This window comes from Phragmites australis, chromosome 23 (genome assembly GCF_958298935.1).
Source record: "Phragmites australis chromosome 23, lpPhrAust1.1, whole genome shotgun sequence".
Lineage (NCBI taxonomy): Eukaryota > Viridiplantae > Streptophyta > Magnoliopsida > Poales > Poaceae > Phragmites > Phragmites australis.
The window spans coordinates 17717172-17740995 of record NC_084943.1 but is presented as its reverse complement, the minus strand read 5'-3'; the positions used below and the strand labels follow the sequence as shown (position 1 = coordinate 17740995).

At 40.9% G+C, this 23824-nt stretch overlaps 3 protein-coding genes across 5 annotated transcripts; 1 reads left to right on the top strand and 2 right to left on the bottom strand.

The window, feature by feature from the left end:
• The first annotated feature begins 2592 nt into the window (after positions 1 to 2592).
• On the top strand, positions 2593 to 3600 carry LOC133906024 (uncharacterized). Its single transcript, XM_062347825.1, has one exon. It carries the CDS (start codon positions 2593 to 2595, stop codon positions 3598 to 3600), a length of 1008 nt encoding a protein of 335 aa, XP_062203809.1.
• Positions 3601 to 6107: 2507 nt separating this feature from the next.
• Positions 6108 to 13156, bottom strand: LOC133906229 (probable WRKY transcription factor 3). Of its 2 annotated transcripts, none has more exons than XM_062348062.1 (4): positions 12529 to 13156; positions 9875 to 10536; positions 9657 to 9797; positions 6108 to 6825 (listed from the first exon to the last, which is right to left on the bottom strand). In XM_062348062.1, the coding sequence occupies exons 1-4, from the start codon at positions 12943 to 12945 to the stop codon at positions 6540 to 6542; spliced, it is 1506 nt and encodes a 501-aa protein (XP_062204046.1). In that variant the 5' UTR covers positions 12946 to 13156; the 3' UTR covers positions 6108 to 6539. The 2 variants fall into 2 exon arrangements, with proteins under 2 accessions (XP_062204046.1, XP_062204047.1); XM_062348063.1 differs by having other exon boundaries at positions 9657 to 9773.
• Positions 13157 to 18558: 5402 nt separating this feature from the next.
• LOC133906646 (eukaryotic translation initiation factor 5A-5) lies at positions 18559 to 22475 on the bottom strand. Of its 2 annotated transcripts, none has more exons than XM_062348598.1 (6): positions 22328 to 22475; positions 21961 to 22213; positions 19667 to 19789; positions 19533 to 19589; positions 19371 to 19445; positions 18559 to 18902 (listed from the first exon to the last, which is right to left on the bottom strand). In XM_062348598.1, exons 2-6 carry the CDS (start codon positions 22174 to 22176, stop codon positions 18798 to 18800), a joined length of 576 nt encoding a protein of 191 aa, XP_062204582.1. In that variant the 5' UTR covers positions 22177 to 22213; positions 22328 to 22475; the 3' UTR covers positions 18559 to 18797. The 2 variants fall into 2 exon arrangements, with proteins under 2 accessions (XP_062204582.1, XP_062204583.1); XM_062348599.1 differs by having other exon boundaries at positions 22054 to 22213.
• Between the last annotated feature and the right edge of the window lie 1349 nt (positions 22476 to 23824).

Below are 23824 nucleotides of genomic sequence, written 5' to 3'. Positions count from 1 at the left end.
TCTTGAACAGGTGAGCTGCATCACATGCTCCTGATTACACAGGGTACAGAGGCTTACCATCTATCAGGGGTAAGTGATCATTCTACTTTAATTCCCATGTTCGTGCAGTCAGATAACTTATCTAACCAGCCTTCCACGTCCTCGCCCTACCCAGTTTTCGTTTCATTGAAAATTGTCCGTGAAATTGCTGTTTCATCGTTTGATCATTTCGAGAGAAAAAACGTTGTAGGAAATAATGGCTCAGAAAACTTAATTTGCTGCCTCGTCTGGGACCTGACCTGACCTGGCCGTACATTTTGCGAAACAGACGGCTTAGATTGGAAGAATGGTTGCCCTTCCATTCAGACACGGAATATAGTGTGACAAATAGTGTTCTCCCAAAGATATTACATGATGGACCGGAATGATCCTTTAACAAGACACTAATAACTGACTAGTGCGTCCATGATCAGAGCACATGTCGGTCAGTTGTGGTCGCGTAGGGTTTGAATAAAGTTGGTGTCATCTTTTGAGAGCAGATGACCTTTGAGAAGGACTGATCACTGGTTTCTGATTAAAGTCATTATTGTTAATTCTCTATTTGGTGTTACAAGTATCAAGTTCTTTTTAAGTTGTCTTTTCAAAATGAAAATGACAAGGTTAATTTCCCATTAATTCTGTTGGCAAAACATGCCACTCACGTAGTTTGTGAACCGACGTATTTAGCGTGTATTTTAAAGGCTTATTGTGCCCCTTTGGTTTTATGCCCACAAGGACCAAAGTTTATCTTACGGAGTACAATTTTGCAGTTTGCCCTATTTTCGTGCACCTCATTTACATCATCTTTTTGACAAGAATGACGCATGGACGTGCTACGTTTGGAGGCCCGTATCTAGAGGTGCATGTATACGTTTGTATGTACGTGATCTACTCGTGAGGTGTTCAAGCTCATTAACAACAACAGCTCGTCAATCCGTATGGAAGTACTGGAGCATGAGAATGTGCAAGATAGGTGCCGTTACTAAACCAACGATGAATAATGTACGTTATCAACATAGAAAGAAATTGAAACTATTGCCCATTGATTGTACAGAAGAGTAGTAGAACAACTTCTTTTTTTTTCTATTTAAAGATGTTTGTTTTTTATTTCATTCGTTCCTTTATAGTAACGCATCGCCTCCAGTTTTTTATTTAGTAAAATACGCAAGAAGTTTTTGTGTAAAGAATTGAGAAAAGTAGAAAATTAGACCAAGTGTTGAAGATCAAGAACAGATACAAGAAAGAGGAGTTGGTAGGAATAAAATAACATCCTTTTGATTATTTCTACATATTATTTTTGCTACGGTTTCTAGGAATTTTCAAACTGTTGGAATTTCCATTTTCTTTTTTCTAAAAAGGTTACTTTCTCTCTTTGTTGGCACTTCAAGTTGTGAAGGACTTCTTTGTTGGCACTTCGAATTGTGTAGGACTTCTTTGTTGACACTTGATATGGTACTGGTAGTGCTACTGCCGCCACTAAGGGTCCCTTATTTAGTTTATGAAATCCTATAACAATTCAGCATATTCAAGAAAATTTCAAATTAATCAACAACTTGTGTTTAAAAAATTTAAAGGCACATATGTTAATGCGTGCAACGCTACACCCTCTTCAGATTGTAAAACTTCCCTTAAAGTTTATATTTTCCTCCTAATCACTGTGGTTGAGTGGGTTAGGAAAATGCACCTAATTACACTGACCAAGGAACCACCAAATCTTCTCTCTGAAAAGGGAAAACAGAAGCTACCACCCAATACATTGAGTTGTGTTGCTGTGCTTGGAACCCACTCCAACATTTATCTTTCTTTTTTTTTGTTGGAACACTCCCCCATCTTTGTGGGCTAATTATATATTTTTCTTCTTCTTAGCCTATTATACAGCTTTATCAACGGTGAATTTCATAGAAGATTAGAGTACATGATTTGTATACTGCATAGCGTGAGAAGAAGCAACGGATATTGGGAAGTGAATGCCGAATAGGTTTAGGGGTTGAGAAGAACCTCTCCGTATCCACCATAGCGGGGCTGTGGAGATATCGCAAGTTGACTGTCTAGCGATGTGTAGGAGGAATTGAAAGCACATATGCTAGAAAGTGGTGGTGCGCTGAGGCAGTAAGGATGCCACCGAGCATCTTCGACGGACAGTACGTTAGTAGTGCGGTGAGTAACTACGATGGATGACACATGGAAGTGAGGAGCAATGGTGAGCTCCAGCAACAAATATGGCCCCATACTCAACACAAAAATAGCGAAAAAAAAGAGGCTTGGTTCCACCCTTGACTATTATCCCTAAAGCCCTCAACCCCTCTCCACTCACATGTTACAAAAGTGACATTCAAACACCCAAACCACACACCACTCCAAACCCCTCCAAAAACACACAATGCAACCCAAATCAATCCCAAGTTGTACACCATAAAGCTCTCAAAGCAAACCCAACAACACCATATAGCACCAAACCATCAAGCAATACAACCCCTCCTTCCACACTACCAACACCACAAGAACCACCCCGCACATATATAAAGATCAAGCCAAGATCAAGAGCAGCGGCAAGTGAGAGGAAGGGTGTTGGCAATGGGCAGCGCCGGCAAGATCATGAGGACGGCGCTGCATGCCTTCTTCCGGCACTACCACCCGGCGTCCTCCGCGGCGTCGCTCCTCGCGCTGCCCTTCTCCGCCGCCGCGCTCCTCTCGCGCTCGCACCCGGCACTGCTCGCGCCGTCTCATTTCCTCTCGCGGCGCCTGCGCCGGGTCCTAGTCGCCGCGGGGTTCCCGCCGGCGTCCCAGCTGCTCTTCCTCCTCAGCCACCGACTGTCCCAGCGCGCCTGCGCCTTCATCGCCTCCCTGCCGTTCTCGCTCTCGTTCCTGCTCCTCGCCAAGGTCGTCGCCGTGCATTGCTGCTCCTGCTCTGAGCAACGACAGCGGCAGCGGCATCGACGCGCGCCGCCGGCGATTGTCGTCGGACAGCTGGTGCGATCATCGTACCCGGCGATGGCGCGGACGCAGCTCGTGAACTGCCTCGCGCTGCTCCTCGCCAACGCTGCCGTGTTCGCCGCGCTGCTCGCCGCGTTCAACGCCGCGGAGGCGCTGCACCTGCTGGGCATTCCCTCCGGCTCCGGCTCCAACGGAGGCGGCAGCGGCAGCAGGGCCGTACTCGCGCTCTCGGCGGTCGGCGTGATCGTCTACTCCGTGGCGCTCGCCAACGCCGCCGCGGTGTGCAACCTGGCCACGGTCGTCGCGGCTGCCGAGGGCCGGGGCGGCGTCCGCGCCATGCTCAAGGCGCTCCTGATGCTCCTCCGGGCCGGCGACGCCGCCACCGCCGTCGCAGCGTCCCTGCCAGCCAGCCTCGCCGCCGCCGCCGTTGAGGCGCTGTTCCAGCTCAGGGTGATGCGGCCGTACACGACCACCGGCAAGGTGACCGCAGGAATGCTCTTCGAAGGGCTTCTCGTCGCCTACATCCACGCCATGATTTGTGTCCTTGACACTGTCATCACCAGCATGGTCTACCAGACCTGCAAGGTCAGCCATTCTTGTGACCTCTTGGAGCTGGAGCTGGAAGGCAAGGACGACTTGAGAGTCTGAAAAACAATTCCTGCAATTTTAATTGCTAGAGCATAGGGTGCTCAACGATAAATTCTTGTTTTTTTTTTTTCTTTTGTCCATTTTCTTGATCTTTATAAGGGTTAATTGCTGGTTCTGGGGACAAAGGTGCTGTTAATTAGTGATAGTAAGTGCATCAGGTCCATCAGACTGCTAAGGGGGGCCAAATTGTAAATAATTGGAATACCAGGGTCTATTAGTCTATAAGATATTGTCTTGTATGACTACTATATAACTTAGCATGCATCATATAGTATATATACTTGGTAAGCATGGCATTTCCTATGGTTAAGGTTGTTTTGTTGTCTTCTGATGCTCTTCAGATATTTAAAATAATATCTCATAAGAAATCAGCTAAATGGTCAATGTTTACAGGGATGAAACAGTTTACAGGTTATCTGGCTTTTCATCATAAATTATCAGGCACATAGTATTCTAAAACCATGCCGTGTTTCGGTATTTAATATGCGCATATTTTTAGTCACTCCAGTGATAGCATCTGTATCATCTAAAGGATAAGGTCCACACTCTGACATGTCACCTAAAGTTGCCAACAATTCATGTCACTTGTTTAGATCCTGAGCCCACCATTTCAAGTGTTTCTTTCCTTGATTCTAAAGCAAGGCAACAAGAGAGCATGCTCCTATCTGCATATCCAGATCAGCTCTCATCAGTCTGCTGGTGAGTGAGTGGTGAAAATTTCAATGATTTCTGCCCGCTTTTCGGCCACTTTATTCATAGCCTCCAATTCAATCCATGCACTCAGATCTGTCGAAAATGGTTGCTACTTACTACCACTTGCCCCATGCAGATTCCCAGAGCCACAATGCTACAACAACTTTCTTCCAGCAGAGACATGAACTTTTTGGTGCCATTGGATCACAGAAAGTTGTACCTGGGGACTAGGTTGCATAATAATTCGGAAGGAGAAAAGCTAGGGCATAGTAAAGTAGTTAGGCTTTTGGCATGAGCCAATGGGAGGTGAGTATAAATCGTTTGCTTTGAGTAATTGTATTTTGCTTCAGTTCTTGTATGTTTCCTAGCATGATGATGCACAGTATTTTTTAAGAAAAAAATATCAGATGAACGAACTTCTGGTTTCCAAGACCTCAGGTTGCTTCAGATTGTCAGCATTTCAGATTTCTGAAAAACAAAGATCTGTACAAGGTTTCCTCGGATATGTCTCCCACTGACAGAAAGAAAATATATTCTTAGGCATGTCTAGGGTAAGGAAAAAAGATCCTCCGTAATGGAGTAGCGTTATAGTCAAACCGGTAGCAATGGATGCTGAAACAGAATGTAATATCTCCAAAGAAAGTAATGTGGATAGTACAAGGTTTCTTAGCAGAGAATATTTGATTTTCATGGAAAACGGTGCATAAACTTGGTACAAGTTAGCTAGGACCACAAAGTTGCCAGACATAGTTCAGAAGTTTAAGACCCTCACTGTTATATGAGAAGTCTGAAGTTCGATTGAGTATTGACATGACAAAAGTTGGATTTGGATCCAATCAGAAACTTTGTCAGTCTAGCTAAATTATTCCCAAAAAGATTACTTCCAACCGCCAGATTCTGCTTCAACTGAGCTTCAAACAAATATCATGATAGTGGTATCTAAAAATGGATATGAATATGATACAAGCGGACAAGGCAGCATGTTACATAATGGCAAGATGCAATACATGAGTATTATAGTACAATTTCCAACAGAGTTGCAAGAGATAGCCACAGATAAAGAATGGTAATTCTAAAAACTCAAGATGCTACCACATCATTAAACCTACTTAGGTGATGTTATCATGTTAGGACAGAAGCATTCAACCAAAGCTAACTTTGTTTTCAAGTGTGGTTCAGGAAGCCTCTAGCTCTGAGGAATAAAATAAGTTAAGGCACTGCTTACCATAGGATCAAATGTCCTTATCAAATTTCATTCTGAAATCATTTATGGAGGTTATGACCTAATATTTTCCTTCAAAAGGTTCAAGATCAACCAACCTAATAGTAGATGCAGCAACATTAGATAATGACATTCTGGCCGATCTTGACAATGATGTGCCTGAAATTTGCAGTGATAATAGTATCCAGGAATCATAATGCAAATATGCTCAGGTACATAGATTACAAAAAATATTTATTCAGGTTACTGCCTTTAGGCTAGAAAAACAGCTTTAGGCCTGTATACATCAATCACTTGTGGTTGTAGCTAGGCACTGAATTTGAACTTATTAATTATTGTAAAAAAAACAATTTCTCTCAGATTGAATTTACAGTACCTGAGAATTGGTCTGACAAGAAATAGAAGAACCAGAATTGGAAAAAAAAATGTCAGGCGAAGTTCTAGGTAGTAGTGCTTATAGAAGGCTTATCAAATACAGTATTTTGAAGGAGGAAACTAAAAACAAGAAAATGAAATAGCAAACCAGTATTGATTGGAAAGAAGCCAAAACTGGCCAAAGACATAAACATGTACAAATTACAACAAGCAAATGTAAATGAAAAACATCTGTACATCCACTTCTCTTTTCAATCTTATTACAATACATAAAAGATCTTGTTGGGAATAAAATCATAAAATAAACATGTATACGATTGACCCATCTACAGAACATCATAAACAAGTATGCATAACTTCCACTTACGTTATACTTCAACTTTAAGAACCTTTGATAACATCTACAGATCAGGTATTACAACTTGCATGCTTCAACTTAATAACATGTATAAACTAGAAAGGCTGGATCTGTATCAGCTATTCTGTGTATCTATGTGGTAAAACTGCAAACTGATACCATTGAAATATCGAACTTCAAGAACCTTTGATGCCGTGACTGTACGAATTGCAGGCATCCAATATTTGCCTGAAGAACATCACTCAAATAACAGTGATCAGGAAGGTTCCAAAGGGAGTCAAATGGATGTTACTATTCTTCCCTTTTGAATTGTAAGATCCCAATTGGCCTCTGGTTAGTGTTGCTGAAGTCTGTTCTTGAAAGTGAAGCTTGATTATTAGGCATGCTATTCTTCCCTTTCAGTTGTGAACTGTTTGACAGAGCCGACATTCCTGCATTCTGGTTGTTGCCCCTACCAACCGGTGGTTCATGGTTATGTTTTCCTTCATAAGTTGTTATGACAGCCTTAGGATCCGAGGAAGCTCTCTCAATGTGCTTCCTAACATTGCACCCAGCATATGTGCACTTGTAGTAACTCCTACAAGTAGAGAGGGATATCATGTGAAACAAAAATAAATCATGCCATGATTTTTGTAATGAACTGTACCTAAATTATGTATTAAGCTTGCTCATAGCACTGAAGTAACAAAATCAACCAGAATATTTTCAATAAATCAATAGAAAGTGTAAAAATAGGTAATTCTAGAAAAATGCTCTTTGGATATCTGCAGATTCAGTGACAATGTTTCACATTTCATTGAGTTTGTCTGCAATCCCAATATTTGAAGAGAACCACAATGCTTCTATTCAGAAGAGCGTAGATAAATCTAAAGCTCATCAGGGGCAAGCACCACAATTCCAGATCTGATAAAGCTTGATAATGGTCGGTTCTGATCAAGCTACTCCCATGTAAATCATAACGTGTGTTATTCTTCAGTGTGGATACACTATCTTCATACAGTATAGATAGGAATAGGATGATTTTATTTTGTCCCCACCAGCCACATAGTGCTGCGCAGAAGCCAACCCATCCCAAAAGACTTGAGATTCTTTGGAGATAGAGAGCTATCTGAAACTAATTCCATAACTATTGGAGTCAATTTGTGAAACTGATAGAAAGAGGTATGGAATGAAATACTCAATGAACATCGGGCAACAGTGAAAAATACTCAATGAATAACTGGACTTTTTTACATTTGTAGGTGCATTTTCCCTGCCTTAAGCATATAATATCGATCCCTCAATGTAGAGACCGGAACCTTATTTCAATTTGGAATAAAGCTTCCTTTATCTAAAAAATATATTATCGATCCAGCACTGAACAATCTTTTTTTATTATTTCAACATGCCATTCCGGTGGCCACACACACTTCGGCATATACCACAGCAGGAATATATTGCAATAATCTGCCTCCAGATAAATAATCCAAGAAAACTGAGAAAGGAATGTTACTGAACAAAATGAGGAAGGAATTATCCTTTTAATGAATAATTCTGATATACATATTCAACTCATATGGAGAGAAGCATGCAATGTTTCACAAGATATGCTTTGAAGAGACATGAACTAAGCTAGCGCTTCATGCCCTCATCAACAACACAAACCAGGACATGACACTAGGATTACATTGTCATGGTATGAAAGACACTTGCAAGGTGTACTTACGCAGAGTAGTTATGCATTACAATAGACAATATCAGTATCTGAAATGGAATGAATAATCTAAAGGCCGGCTCATGCAATTCCTAACAGACAAATGTCATGGCGGTCAGCCAGCTGCTCATATGGGCCCAAGGAGCACCACGGCAGGAGATCAAGCTAGGAGATAAGTTTAGTAAGAGTTGGATTTAATTAGGAGATAAGTTTGGTATGTTAGGATTCGAGGTGATTTGTTTAGAGATAAGTTTGGTAGGAGATAAGTTAAGAGTTAGATTGAATTAGGACTGCTTAAAGACAAGTTAGGAGTTGAAGTTGATTTAGGGTTGTGATTTCCCCTCTCTATATAAAGGGGTAGCCGCATATCATTGTAACGAAGCAAGAGAAGAATTAATCTAAGTCTCTCTCATCTATAGTCTAATCAATCTTCCCTAGCAGCCGACGCCCCCCGGTTATCCTCCCGGCGGATGTGTATCCCCCTAATGATCCTAGGATCATGACACAAGGGACATCAAATGGAAACCCGAAAATGTAACTCAAAAGTGTTGAAGTGGCATATTAAATGATTAGATCACAAAGTATTGCAAGTAAGAGTGTAAATAGCATCCAATAGATCCCATCTATGTTACATGGATATGGATACTGATACGTGTATCGGTATCGGGCCGATACCGATATGCGGATACGCCATTTTCCCCAAAAAAAAGATACGCAGATACGTTTTAGTATTTAAAAATAATAATAAATCACAAATAACAATGGGAATAAACCACAATACGCCATCTTCTCACCGTAGGAAGGAACACAAAGCATCCAACACCTAGATCCTACAAAATGAACCCTACTTCCAAGCCAATCGGGAGGGGAAAAGGGGAAAAAGGTGGGTGGGTGGGTGGGGGGGGGAGGAGAGCTCATCGGCTGCAGGAGGCCTAAGGCGATGCGGTTGATCCCGAGACCCCTCGCCAGGAACAACAGCAACTCCAGCTGCTCCGGATCGTCGAGGAGGGCCTCGTAGGACCCGTGGAGGCAGGTGGCACCGGTGCTTGCCCTTAGAATAGGAAGACATGTGTCATGCAGCAGTGGCGTTGAGGCGCTACGCGCGGTGGAGAAGAACGGGGAGGTGGCCAGCGACAAAGAAGACATGTGCGGTGGCGGTGAGGGGCTGCGTGCGGTGGAGAAGAACGAGGAAGTGGCCAGTGACGAAGAAGATAGGACGGTGAGGCACTGCGCACGACGGCTGGCCAGTGAGGGAGGCGTGCGGCTGTGCGACTAGCGACTAGGCAGATAGAATCGCCGAGGTAGTATTAGGTCACGGACAAACAGAGGTGGGCTGAGCTGGGCCGTATTGGAGACACATATCCCAGGCGCCCAGAAGTATCCAGCCCAAGTATCTGAATTATTCATATTTATTTTTTTACAGATACTCTATGGATACGTATCCGCCGCATATCCGGGGCTTATCCGTATCGGACACCGCATCCGACACGGATACGACCCCTGGGTGGCGTATCCGTGCTTTAGAGGATCCCATGAGTGTTGTAAAATAGTTTTCCTTAGAGCCTAGCTTTGAATATACTGTAATATCAATATGGAAACATATACATCCCAATGTTGACGACACCTTACATACCATATGAACTTTCAGAGAGAAAAAGAAAGAGCAACAGATATCAAAATGACATAAATCACACTGCATAGGCAAAAAAAAATACCTTGGATGAGGGTTTCCTTTGACAACCTTCTGCCCATACTTGCGCCATCTATAACCGTCATCCAAAAGATCAACCTCACTGGTTGTTTGCACAATAATCTTAGGCTCTGACAAAGTCCTTTGTGAAGAAATTTGTATATTTCTGAGCAATGAAGCAATGAATATTATGAAAACAAGAATCTAATAAGATAGTGGAGTTGTATTGAGAGCTAATATTACCTTCTTTTGTTGTCAGTATCACCATCATCCACTTCATGTGGTCTTGATTCACCATCATCCATATCATCTCCGTCACTTAAACCAGATACTTGTTCAGACATCCCATATATAGCTTCTTGATCTCTCTTAGCGCTTGACAAGCCAGATGTGGTATCATTAGATTGTTCATTTTGCTCGGCAGCTGAAGAGTTGCCGTCTTTTGCCCGCTTATTTGGTGGACGTTGGTGATTGTGTTTGCCTTTGTAGATGATCTCGGATATTTGACCATCTTCTGCATGTTCTACTTTTTTCTTAACCGGACAACTAGGATGAGTACATTTGTAATAGCTCCTCGGGCAATCACTGCCCTTCACCACCTTCTGACCATATTTCCGCCAGTTATAGCCATCACCAGCGGGTTTATCAACAGGGGCATTAACTTGATACCTCTGAGACGCCTCAGCTGATTGAAAGGATGCATTATCGTTGTTTGCTGTCACCATTGCCATCTCTGAAATTCCTGCCATATTGGCTGCAGAATTCATATGATGTAGAGGTTCAGATGATGTTGCAGCTGCTGAAAAAGACGGTTGTTCAATGCGATCGAACATTCTGAGTGGAGAATGGCTTGCTTGGGCTGTAACTTGAGTCAGAGCCTGCTGATGCGACATTCCAAAGCCCCCCTGTAAAAATACAGAACAGGTTGTCATCAGTAAAATTTTGATTCACTTTCTTTGTTCGAGACTTAAGCATATTGATTATTCTCAGGCGGGCCTCCCTTGATTCAAGGGCATTCAGCTGAATGCCCAAATCTTTTGTCAAATAATTAAGCATATGTATGTGTATTTGGCATATGTATATGTATGCAATCAATTTGCTGCGTATGACCAGGATCACTTGCTTAAACTTGCTCGGTTTTATCCTATGGACTTCTCAAGCAAGTATTTGATACCTCTTAGTTACACACTCAGACTCTTTATTAAAGATATACGTACAGATAAAAGGTTTAGAAATGTAAAATCTTGGGAGCTTCCAGTCATGCTTGTTAAAAGAAATAAGACTCTCATGTATCCTATTGCTTACAAGCTTCTTAAGTTGGTGTCAGAAGCTTCTCAAGTTGGTGTTAGTTTTCCCGTGGCAACTGCTAGTGTTGAGAGGGTACTTTCAGCAATGAATTATACAAAGAATAAGCTAAGAAATAGAATAGAGGACTAATTGTTGAATGATTGTCTGGTTACATTCATTGAGGACTAGTTTTTCAAGCAAGTCATGAATGAGGTCCTGGTATTGCGCATCCAATCCATGAAGAAGTGCATAGTATTTAGTTGAATTTATTGACTCCGCGGTGCTGGTTATCGAGTTTATGGTGCCGGCAACCATCCAAAAAGTCAAAGATGGTGTCGGCATTATGCTCTCTTCTAATAGTGGCCCCTTGGCATTCAGGTTGTAAAATCCTGATAGGAAAAAATCATACTATTTATTGTGCAATTTGTATAACTATTTGAGTTTGTCTCTAATATGAATAATTTATATTATATTATGGAGTTTAATATTGTGAATCTTTTCTTTTCCATTGAATACTTTATGCTACCGTCGATGTTTGAATGTCCAACCTAGAAATCCTGGTCCGCCACTACCTGCACATGATCAATTATGTATCTCTTGATACTGGATTACTTAGTTCAGGATTTATATTAACAAAAGTTAAATGTCAACAGCGAGTTTAGCCTCCACATTGCTCTATGGTTCTACCCACCAGACATTGTGAATACTGAACACAAAAATTATGAATTATTTTGACAACTACTCCATAGTGACTTCGCTGTCAGCATAACCACCTCAAACAGAGGAATATGTTTTCCAAGGATCCTATCAACAGATTAAGACCGTAAAATGCAAGAAATATTAATATTGATTCACTGGAAAGTTGTCCCGTCAGTATCAACATAGCATGCCAACTTGCAGTAGGATCGCGCTGGCAGTAGCACAATTATTGATACTGTAAGACAATGTACCGAATCACCACTTGCCTTATCTCAAATATCTCTGTCCTTGTAGGCTGAGATTATTCATTGCACCGCAGTGCCACACACAAATATAGTAAGGTGGCTTTATGCGTTTTGGGGCAAACCTATGGGACCGATCAGTACCATAGATGTAACCATCTTGCTAAAAGCACCGATGAAACTGTAGAAGTATCACCTTTGGGAAGTTCCAGATTCCCGATTTGTAGTACTTCACAAGCTTTTAAAACACAACAGAAGATTACATGATTCTTTCAGATTTCCTTAGCATCACCCGGACCAAAATGAGGAAGCTTAACGGATTAGTGACACTTATGCAGATTAAAGTATACAAGAGGACGAACAATAATCTCTGAACCATGAATAGGAACCTATTAAACTCCATTAAAAAAATAGAATATAGAGTAAGCACTTGTCTCTGTTAGTATCTCGTAAAAACACTATCATAACTCATATGATAATTAAGTGATCAGCTCACACATTTTTTTCTTTCTTTTTTACTTTGAGTTTTAACGTGGCCAATTTTACGATAGACCACAAACAAGATGAACTTGCCACTACCCAAGATCTAAAAATCCATTTTTTGATGACGTAACACGAGAAAAGTCTTGACCTTGCAACAAAAAACTTGGAGATATGGGCACGACGTACCATGGCCGGCGAGAAGAGCAAACCGGGGGAGTCGAACAGGCCGGAGGGGCTGAGGCCGGGGGGCACCGTGAACACGGACGCCGCCGAAGCCGCGGACGCCGGAGGCGCCACCGACAGCGCCGGTCCAGCCCTCGCGACCCCGCCTCTCCCCCTCTCCGCCTCATGCTGCTGCTGCTGTTGCGGAGCCGGCGGCCCAAGGGAGCCGATGAGGAGCTGCGTGAAGCTCGCCGGTCCGGAGGCGGAGGAGCCACCGTGGCCCCCGCCGGCGGCGGCCTCGGCGTCGGAGGGGAAGAGTGCGGAGGCGAGCGTGAGCGGGCCGGGGCTGGCGTCGCCGGCGCCGGTGAAGAGCGACTCCGCGGCCGAGCGCGGCGGCAGCGCCAGGCGCGGGCGCGGCGGCGGAGGCGGGCGCGCGGACATGGTCGCGGGAGCCGAGGGAGAGGAAGTCTAGAGAGAGAAAGAGAGGCTAGAGAGAGAGAGAATGGATTCTCTTCTTCTTCTTGGTTTTCGGCGTTGACTTTGGTTTGTGGAGGTTTTTTGGGCTTGGTGAACAGAGTCTGACTTTCTCTCTCATTGGCCTCTTGGAGAGATGAAAGGTAGAAAGAGAGAGTGATGAAGTTTTCCAATGCTTTGCTAAATTTTAGCTAAGAGGCAGAGACATCTATTCAGATCCTATAAAGTCCTTTATTTTTCCTCATTCAAACACAATCAACTTTAGACCTAAATTATAATTAAGAATATATGATTATATACTATACTATACTAAAAATATTGTTTTGTAATTTCTATATAAGTTCTAAAGTATGTTTGTATAAGAGGATAAGTAATTTATTTTGATACTTTCCTATGAATGAATTATGGTGCATAAAGAACTTATTTGTTCATGAGCTATATGATACTTTATAGTACTTTTATCGATCGTGCAGTAATTTTTATTTGATAAAAACAAATTGCTTACAAAATAAAATGTGTGCATCACTTGGTTTTCATAACAAGTGATATGTGTTCCTCCAAATGAGGCAGCTTAAAACATGATCAAGACACTTCAAAAAGTCAAGATACACTATGACAAGCAGTGCAACATGCGCTTCCTAAAAAAGATATTAAATGAGCAATGCATGGTTGTAATATGGATAACAATATGTATATTGACAAACCAAACCAATAAAAAGGACACTTCACCTTACACTGCAAATTTTCCAAACACCCTATATTTAAAAATGTCTAATCAAGCTGAAGCTAGCTAGGTTAAAAAGAGGAGAAATTGCTACATTGTCGTGGGGTTTTTGTCCTCCATATAATGCTTCTTTGTTTTGTCTTCCCCTCTTCACTCTATTCTCCAATTTCAGTGAGCTTTCACCCCATATATTTCATCTCTAGATAACTCCGACCCATCTTCTCTACCTCCGACGAGGACAAGGAATTACTTTTCAAAGTTCCACCTTGCTCTTAATTTTAGAGGGAAGCCAGGGCTAACAGTTGAACCAGAGGTGCAGCGGTGCAGCAAAAGGTCGTTAAGCGGTGTCGACGGTAAGGATGACTTAATGATGACCTGTTGGAGATAGGTTAACATGGTGGCAGGTTATCGTCACTGATCTAGATACAGAAGACATCAGAGATATGAGAAGGATGATAGGACAGGAAGCGGTGGGAAGCTTACCATCAAAGGAGGAATCGAGAGGAGGAAGATGCTCGAGAAAGAAAACATGTGTGGATTGTCTTATCTTTTATTAGATGGTTAAAAACGAGTGTTGTGAAGGATCAAAACACTCAAGCGCACTTAAAGACGATCCTAAAACCTAATATTTCTTAATTTTTATTCTAAAAGCTCTCATATTTCTAATTTGAACTTTATGAAATTTCCTTTTGCGAGGGAAATTTGATAAAATTTGACACCGTACAACACTCATGAACATGTATACCAGTACCAATTGAAGTCAGTCCCCGAAAAGAAATCAAGATATTTCATTCATTCCCTTCTCCTCTCTTTCCTCCACTTGTCAAACCAAAAAAATCGAAGTCCAAGATAAGACGCATCTCGCCGTCGCCGTGCTGCTCACGACGCATCCGGCGGCCGGGAGGAGGACGATCCGTCGGCTAACCGTCCGAGTCCCAACTGCATTGAATGAGTCCGGATGCAAGAAATTCCAGCCTGCCTGCCTGCCTAGATGCGTCAAGGATTGATTGCTGTACTTTTACCGTTCCAATAATTGGGATTATGATTGGGTGTCCGTGAGAATGAAAGACTAAGAGAGATAGAGTAATTGGGTCTCAAACGTACAACCACTCTTGAGTAAACTGAAAAGCTAAATTTGCATCGAAATTTAAGACCTCGGAAGATTTTAATAGAAGCAACTTGGGTTGCGTTTGGTTAGAGGATAAAATTAGATAGTATATGACTATTCATATCTTGTTGGATTCTTATTTGATAGTCTGGATGGGTGATCCGATTTCTTATTTGGTTGGACGGATAGAACTCAGATGGAGTTAGTTAAAATTTTGTACGACTTACTTTATCATTTTTTGTTTTCATTAAAATATAATCACATGTGATATTGTTTTGTTAATTTAATTACTATGAATACAATAGTATAATTGGATCGCAAATCAAATAAATAGTTTAAAAGATAATATCATTTAAAACGTGCTAACAAAATAGTTCATTTACTCTAATCAACCAAAATAAGTCATATCAATAGGGATAAAAAAAATCATCTAAAATATGGATGACTCCGTCAAGTACTTGTTTTGCAGATGGGTTCGTTCAGTACGTGACAATAATATTCCTTCTAAATAGTCATCCTATCTAATATATGTTCCAACCAAACATCTCAAAAAACTAGATGGCCATCTTATATCTAAAGATATCTCTTCAACCAAACACATCTTTGATTTGCTCAGACTTTGTTAATTCGTCTATATTGATGCAACTTTGCCTCAACCAGATATTTGCATGTCTCTAGCTTCTTAGTCTAATTATGGGCACTCCCATCTAAGGTATACTCTATTTGGTTATAAATAAATATCATTTTGTGCATTGACACAGTCCTCAAAATATTAGTTTTTATTGTAATGTATTTATATAACATAGCAAGATTATAATATTATAAAAATATTTTTCAGAACAAATCTACTCATACTATTTTCAAATATCTAAACTCAACACATAAAAAATAATTTGTAATCAAAGCTAGAATGGTTGACAACATGTAACCCAAAATGATATTTATTTGTGGAGTATTAACTTTCTTCTCTCTTTAAGGATCCTCCCCACTCGCCGGTTGCCACACACTCTCACACTGGTAACACTAGCTAAGTGCCCATGCGTTACAACAAAAACATAAATATTAGATATCGTAACATAAGTACAAACTCAAAGTATGGAACGAATATATTGGAAGCGATACCATAATTTGATTTAAGATAGGATCCGAAAAGATGGGAGAGATTATCCGCTAATTTCACTCCTCATTTCTTCACTTATTTTCATTAATAAAGTGTGTCCTATATCCTTAGCCGGTAATAAGACAGATATGTTGAAGTATGAGAGTAGATGATAGAAGTGGATAAATTATTCTAATTTTAATTTTTTTATTAGATCAGAGAAAAATAGAAAAAAGAGATGGCACGAGAACCTACCTATATTTTATATAATAGAGATTTAAAATACCATGTCTCATGAGTTAAAATACAATTAAAGTGGGGCATGCGAATATCAGTAGCAGAGCTTATTGTGCGATAAAAGAAGCCATGGTCCCTCCTTCAAAATTTAAAGTCCATCATCTATCACTAACGACGTACTAGTAAATGAGCCTATGCTTCTCAGGATTTGAAGCGTAAGTTGGTAGATTTGACCCCATCTTGGTCCAAAACGACGTAAGGTCAGTAGTCTCCAATCCTCTCAAATCGCAAATGAATCCATAAAAAACATTCATTTGGATGCGCTGCCTCGCCATTGTCTCCAAGGAATGCATGCACGGATCCCATTTTTCTTTCAGCAACGCAGAAAACGACCGTGCAACATGTAGATTGACAGCTGGTGCTGTCAAAATCGAGGGCTAGATCACAGAAAAAGGTGAAAATGAAAGGCTGCAGAAATGTGACAAAAACCGTGCAGATAATCTATCAACGAAAGGAGACTTGCATGAGGTGATAATATAGCAATCTCAACAGTGAGGCAGGGGTGATGCCAAATACAACTACTATGGTGCACATGCATCCGGTTAAAACAATACTTTAGTAGTAATTGGTTTATAATGATCACTATATCACTGTAGAATTATATATATTACATACATAATGTGTGCATCACCGTCAATTTAGTTAACTTTGCCCCTTGTTTCAGACACTTTTAGAACGCAAATTATATGTCCAGACAGGGTTGTATGTGCCAAATTCGCTTTTGCAGGTCGGTAGCAAAAACAAGTCATTAAATGAGATGGCAGAAGCAAATATTTCTAGATCCTTTGATGGTAAAAACGTATTTTTTTATTATGTATCCAATTTTTACATAGATCGGGAAATTTTAATGAAGTCCAACTTAAGCATAATAAATATTGTATCAAGTGATTGGTGCAAATTAGAAAGAGCTTTTTTAAAGTCAAATTAAAATGAGTTACTACTGGAGATTAGAGATCCTATGGTTAACAGTTTATAAGTTTAGTCTTATGCATTTATTTGTTATATGAAACGAGATGTACATTTCCCTGAGAAAAAATACTTTCATGATATCATAATGTATTTTTTTCTAATTTTCACGCACATGTCTCCATATAAACAAATTGTTGGAGATGTATCTTCGGACTACAACCATATCCAACATACCACTTTCTTTGCAAGATAACAAATATAACGAGTGGAACAGAGGTATTTACAAATAAAAACTACTCACTAGAATGCTACAATTAGGGTTTGTTTGTTTGAGTTTCTGCTTTTGGTTTTCTAAAAAAGTTATACTTTTGGCTTTGTTGAAAAGCTGTTTTTGAATTTTAGTTGTTAGTTTTTACAATATTTTTTTGGTTTCTCAAAAAAACTACTCTCAGTTAGCTTCTCATCATCTATTTTCTCAGAAGTAGGCTTCTGGCCTATCCAAAAATCACTTTTCAGTAAAACCGTTTGTTTTAGCTTCTAATTTATGTGCTTATGACAGAAATAGAAGCCAGAAAATGGCTAAAACAAACATGCCCTTATGTTGCTATAAGATTTATTTGTGGTGTATTACCTTCCTTTAGATTTCTTTTTCTAGTTTGGATAAAGTTTGTATATAGTGCTTGAATTTGTGTAAAAAAGCTATCACATCATCAAATTTTATCAATTTTTACCCAACGATGATTGTGAAAAGTAATAGTCAAACATGCTTGTTAGAGATCGTACTGATATTCTAAACAAGATAGTTTTATATATACTTATGGTCAAAATTTTAGCATTTGACTTGCTTCAGACTTCTCTTTGAGAACAAGGGAGTGCTTATTCACTAGCTTGTAAGTTGCCAAGTGCTTAATATGGACTATAAATGAATGGTTCTAGCGGCATTTAATGTCCAAATGATTTAATCTAAATTGTCCGAGCATCAACATGTACATTTGTCTAAACAGTAAACAATTCCGTTTCCTAAAATTATCAGGAGGAGCTGAGCAACACCCAAAATCACCACCTGATAGCAACCCTAACAGTTACAAAGACAGTAAAATTTCGCTTAACTCCTAGGCCAGTGAAAAACGCAACTACGAACGCGATCACCGCATAAACAATTAATAATGTGCTAAAGATAAGATGCCGTACAAGAACACCCTGATAAAGACAGAAAGCAACTTGGTGATAATACTAACAAGACGCCACAATCTCAATACTTCAGTTCAGCATACCAATGAGGCAATGACAGAGTAAACGATGACAAAAATGGCATAAAAAGATGACTTCTACCCAACTGTCAGCATCACAGTTTACTTTCTTTCCATGCTGACTGCTGCATGTTGCAACTGTCAAAAGTTGCACCTGCAAATGCTAATAGTAGAAGCAATAAAACAACGGATGTAAGGTAGTACACGGTTCATCATAACGGACTATTTTTCCATCTTAAGCACAATCCACTCCATACTGAAAGGTTTTAAACCTTTCAGTAAATCTTATGACGATCAGGCAAGAGTTCTGCGATACAATTCCCTACTGGTTGCAAGTGTGTGTAAGTGTATTCTCAGCAAGCCTTGCCCCTAGTACCCAACACAATATTAACTGAAAGACAGCAGACATGCAAGAAAATATATGCCACGATATCAGTTCTTGGGACCAATGTCCTTCAGCGCACAGATCTGCTCCTCTCCCATGGCAGACATGACAGTCACCACCAGGTCCTTCCCTTCGCCAAAGCCATCCTTGATCTGCAGCCATGGAGAGAATACTAGTCAGGATCTAGTAAGATTTAGAGCATGAGCATGCAGAGTTGTCATTTATTCAATACAAATTAGGCCAATGAAACCAAATTGGTGTCTATAATTGTAGTTTTGCTGCACATGCATTTTGTGTTTCAGAGGGAGGAAACTAAAAAGATACAATTGTAAGGTTTGAATCAATGATTTACATAACCATTAGGCTGATAGCAAGTCCAGATGCACCTACTTCCTACATAAATAAGTACAACAATTTTCAATCAATGATTTACATAATCATTATTCTATTCATGATAGGCTGATAGCAAGTCCAGATGCACCTACTTCCTACATAAATAAGCACTCTGCAAAATCCAGCTTACACAGACCATACTGTCATGCTAGTAACAAGCACCGAAAAACTACTTCCTACGCATGAGAAAGAGCAAATGTGCGCAAAAATATGATGTCTGTACATACCTGACCAAGCAGGGTGTCATCAGTTGGGAGCCTCAGGTCATCTTTGGTGTTACCATTTTCCGTCAGAAGACTAACCTGAAAAGGATGTTAATTTCCCCAGTCAACACTGAATCACATAAAATATGAATATGCAGGAGGTATCAAGAAAATAGTTGGGCTTACAAATCCATCCTCAGATATATCAATGAGCTGGTATTCAGTACGATTCACATGAGGAACCTGTAAACAAAATACATTCATATCTTAATGTTAACAAAAGCAATGTTAGCTAGAACGAGCTCAGGAAATGAACTGACATCACAATTATGCGAAGATGGCACAATATCTTCAAGCTTCTTGCCAGTGAAGATGTCGATAGCAACAAAGTGGCACTTGGCGTGACCATGCTTCCCAGTTTTAGAGGTTGAAACCTCCACAACCTGCGCAGTTGTTTCAAATGCACATGATTAGAAATCAATCGGCAAAGGGGAGGAAATAGCCATCAACATAATAATGAAATGGTGAAGGATAGCATGAACCCTAAACAAACAAAGACGATCAAAAGAATACAAAATATACTGGGAGGCAGTAAGAAGCAAGTACAAAATACACAGAATAGTATGAAACCTAATTAATTACTGGGGACTTTTTACATGACCAAAAGAATACAAGAAACTACAGAACTACCGATACATAGGATAATTGCAGAATTACTAGCATCAGTCAATTATATTGGGATGCAACAAGAAGCAAGTATAAAATATGCATGCACAAAACACACACCAGAATAAGGATACTAAAACTAATTAATCCTAGTCTATTTACCTCACTCAGTGGAAGTACCAAGTTGCAGATAAGTTTACAACGTTGCCACTGTCCACTGGTGGTCCCAGAAATAAAACTACATGGAACACTATACAGCAACTACTTAATATGCTGATACAACATATGCACCACAAGTATGCTGAGCCAGCGTTGTCTATCCACTTAGCATATTGAAACTGTGAAAGCACCACATGGCAGACAAGTTTACAACCTCCGATGTCCAAAAACGTACGACCAAGAAAAACAATGGACTAGTACAGCAGTAACACACCCAAGCACATAAATTCTAATAGCTGGCATCCTCAATCAAAATTTACATGACAACATAGTGAAGATCAAGTATGTCATTGATATATGAGCTCTGAATCCTCATTCTAACAATGTTCCCATCTCATAGTGAAATCCTTCAACAATGTCAGCAAAGCATGAAATTCCCTTTAACATAAACTATGTATTTATGTGGTAACCAACTCCGCCCAAGATACTGAACTATGCTTAGGTGTTAGATCTTCCAAAAATCTATAATCCTAAATTCCTAATCTGATTATGTCCAAAGAATTCCAATTCCGAAATATAAAACTAACAGCCAACTTCAAACCGACATTAAAACAAGGCGAAATAGCTCTGGTAGCACTAGATTCGAACGGGTTTCCTCCTGTACCACTATTTTTTGTGAGACTTCTTTAGTAGCACTAGATTTGGTCCATATCTTCTCCGTCTAGCACTGAACCGTTAGATTGAGAACCAATGGCCCAGATCACACACTGAACCATCCCTCCGTTAACCTCTATTAGCCAGCAGACCTACCACTTTCTTCTCCGGTGAGCAAGTCCTCCGACAGACTCCTGCTCCTCCATTGACTCCAAGAGCACCTTGTTTTCCTTGTTTGTCGACTGCGCCGCCCGGTAGCCGGAGCCAATGCAGCCTCACAGCAGACCCCCTCACCTCACCTAGCTGTGGCGCTTGACCCTGATGCCCCGGAGGAGCAGCCTCTGTGAGTTCGATGGGCTGGGGCGGCAACGTTTGAGCGGCGGGTGGAGGGGCATCATCACCAGATCCAGCCGTGCCACCAGACCCAAGCCGTCGAGGGGCAGCGCCTCTGCCACCACACAGAGCTCTAGCGCCTCCGCCGTCGCGTGGAGCTACGACTCCACCGCCTCGTCGTCAATGACTACGCTGCGAGACCTCGAGCCTCTCGCCCTCCTCCGCTCGGACCCGGGTGCCTATGGCTTGAACAGTTGCTGGCTCACCGCTGCCATGAGCTTGCGCGAGTGGCGAGCCAAAAGCTACCGAGGAAGAGGAGGAGGAAACTGCTGATTGGTTTAAAGCTGCTGCGGCTCCCTGGAGGAGGCAGAGAACGGATGGAGCATGGAGTGCTAGAGGGAGCAAGGACGGGAAAAAATCCAGTGGTATTTTTGAAATCGGTAAAAAAAATAATGGTACTGAAGCAAAACGGTTCATTTTTAGTGCTACCACAGCAATTTCGTCTTAAAACAAATCTAACAGCAAAAGTAACTGCTTACTAAAGCATTCAACGGCACTACAGGCCCACAGCGCCAACAGGCACATACTGAACCCTGAAAAAAAGATGAACTTCGCAACAACTAAAGATTCAATAGCCCAAAACAGTAGTAACAATAATCGAACCACACAAAATTATACAAATCTATCCGCCACTAATTGTGTAGATTCCACTGCCAGCCATACCATACTGCACTTACAAAGAAAGAATGCAAATTTGCACGCGGTATCATTCGAAGCTGCAATGGCGGAAGTGCAGATCTACCATAGCTGCAGCGGCCAGATCGAGATCTAAATCAGGAGCAACGACAACTTGGCGCGCGGAGAGAGTGACCGATGGAGAGGGATGGTTGGGTACCTTGCAGGGGCGGTTCTTGATGACGATGTACCCATTCTTGCGGATGGTGCCGGCCTGCTGCGGGTAGGTCTTGGACGCGCCAGCGTCGGCCTTCGACTCGAAGTGGTGCTCCTCGTCCGACATCCCCACTCCTCTCCTCCAACGACGATCAAAGAATGCCCTGGAAATCGCAGCAAAGTCAACACGCGCGCAAGGAACTGGGAAATTTTGAAGCTTTTGATCGAGAGGGGAGGGGAGGGAGGGATCTGGGCGGGAAGGGGCTAGGGTTTGGGACCTTGGGAGGAGTCGGCGACCGAGACGGGGAGACGGCGGGCGACGGCGATGGGAAGACGGGAAGTGCTGGCAACGAAGGGGATGGTATACTGGTGTTGGGGCACGTTTGCAATTCAGTCATCAAACTTTTACTATAATACTTCTTTGGAATAGAGAGCTTGGTTTGAACCTTACTTCGTAGGAAAAATAGTTTCTATGTCACTAATTTAGCTGCGTTTCGATAATTTATCATCTTAGCTTATAAGTTATTTATGTATATAATCTCATGTGATAGTAAGAGAGGAGTGATATTTTATCAAAACATAATTAAATTAATAATAACTAGGCAAATCCCCCTTCATACTTTGTGAGCTCGCTAGCAAAATGCTTCGCCTTTTGTTTTAAGATTTCTGATGCCCATAACGATCGATAGATCAGTGCTGTATGTCATATTTTATATATCATACTGGTATATGAAAAGCCAAAAAATATTATCCTCGTTTAGATATCCTACAAAATTCTCGACCATTTTATCATAGAAATCTTTTTATTATTTCCTCTAGTCACAAATAAGTATTATTTTGAACATTGATATAGTCCTTAAAATGTAATTTTTACTACTACTTTTTATTGTAAAATATTAATAAAATTTAGCAAAATATACTATTATCAAAATATTTTTTGAGACAAATCTACCTGTATTATTTTTAAATATACAAACTCAATCTATAAAAAGTAATTCGTACCAAAAGTATAAAATGATTGGTTGCACTTAACTTAAAATGATATTTCTTTGTGATTGGAAGGAGTATCACCTGATTTAATAGACAATGCATTATGCAACCAAAAAGAACGTGAAACTAAAATAGTTTCCCTTGTCACCTTGTAACTTTCATTAGTGCCACCGAGAGATGCTTGCCTTCTGGTCTGATGCTCCGCGTGTTATGTTTGTATCTTTTGAATCCTTTGCAAATATCCTTTTTAAGAAACACCTTAAATTTATTTTTAAAAACAATTTTTTTTTTGCCACGTCATGGTGAATGATATGGGAAAACAATGTGGCAACGCCTCCCGCCACCATGGGGATTTACTTGCCAAGCTATTGTTAGATGGCACGGTAACTTTGTCTTGTGACGTCATTGTTAGTGGTGATAATTAGTTACGACAATGTTAATGGTGATGATGTTGTATTGTTATGATATTTACGGTAGCTATTTGAAAAAGATTTTATTCAAAGGGATAATTTCAATTTTTAAAATATTAAAAAATGCGAAAGTGCTGTCGGCATGAATTAAGATGTTCGGTTGGTATGAACTCAAGTGAGGATTTCGCTGGATTCCATCACGTGGGGTGGGGGTGCAACCGCAAACGGGCAGGACGAAGCGCACGTGGGGCTCGCGTCCGCCGACCGATCGTGGCCGTCAGATGCTGAGGCCAGGCCGATGATCGGACGGCCGGAAATTCTTGAAGAGAGATGATAGGTTGGTGAAGTCGTATTGCACAATTATTTGCTTATCAT

What these genes read in the sequence shown, in the direction of transcription:
- LOC133906024 (XM_062347825.1), top strand. Translation starts at nt 2,593, where the DNA reads ATGGGCAGCGCCGGCAAGATCATGAGGACGGCGCTGCATGCCTTCTTC.
- LOC133906229 (XM_062348062.1), bottom strand. Translation starts at nt 12,945, where the DNA reads ATGTCCGCGCGCCCGCCTCCGCCGCCGCGCCCGCGCCTGGCGCTGCCG. An exon ending in GATACTGACAACAAAAGAAG is followed by an intron (nt 9,798 to 9,874) that starts GTAATATTAGCT and finishes TTCATTGCTCAG; the next exon opens with AAATATACAAATTTCTTCAC. An exon ending in AAAGGAAACCCTCATCCAAG is followed by an intron (nt 6,826 to 9,656) that starts GTATTTTTTTTT and finishes CTCTACTTGTAG; the next exon opens with GAGTTACTACAAGTGCACAT.
- LOC133906646 (XM_062348598.1), bottom strand. Translation starts at nt 22,176, where the DNA reads ATGTCGGACGAGGAGCACCACTTCGAGTCGAAGGCCGACGCTGGCGCG. An exon ending in CATCTTCGCATAATTGTGAT is followed by an intron (nt 19,590 to 19,666) that starts GTCAGTTCATTT and finishes TTTTGTTTACAG; the next exon opens with GTTCCTCATGTGAATCGTAC. An exon ending in ATGACACCCTGCTTGGTCAG is followed by an intron (nt 18,903 to 19,370) that starts GTATGTACAGAC and finishes CCATGGCTGCAG; the next exon opens with ATCAAGGATGGCTTTGGCGA.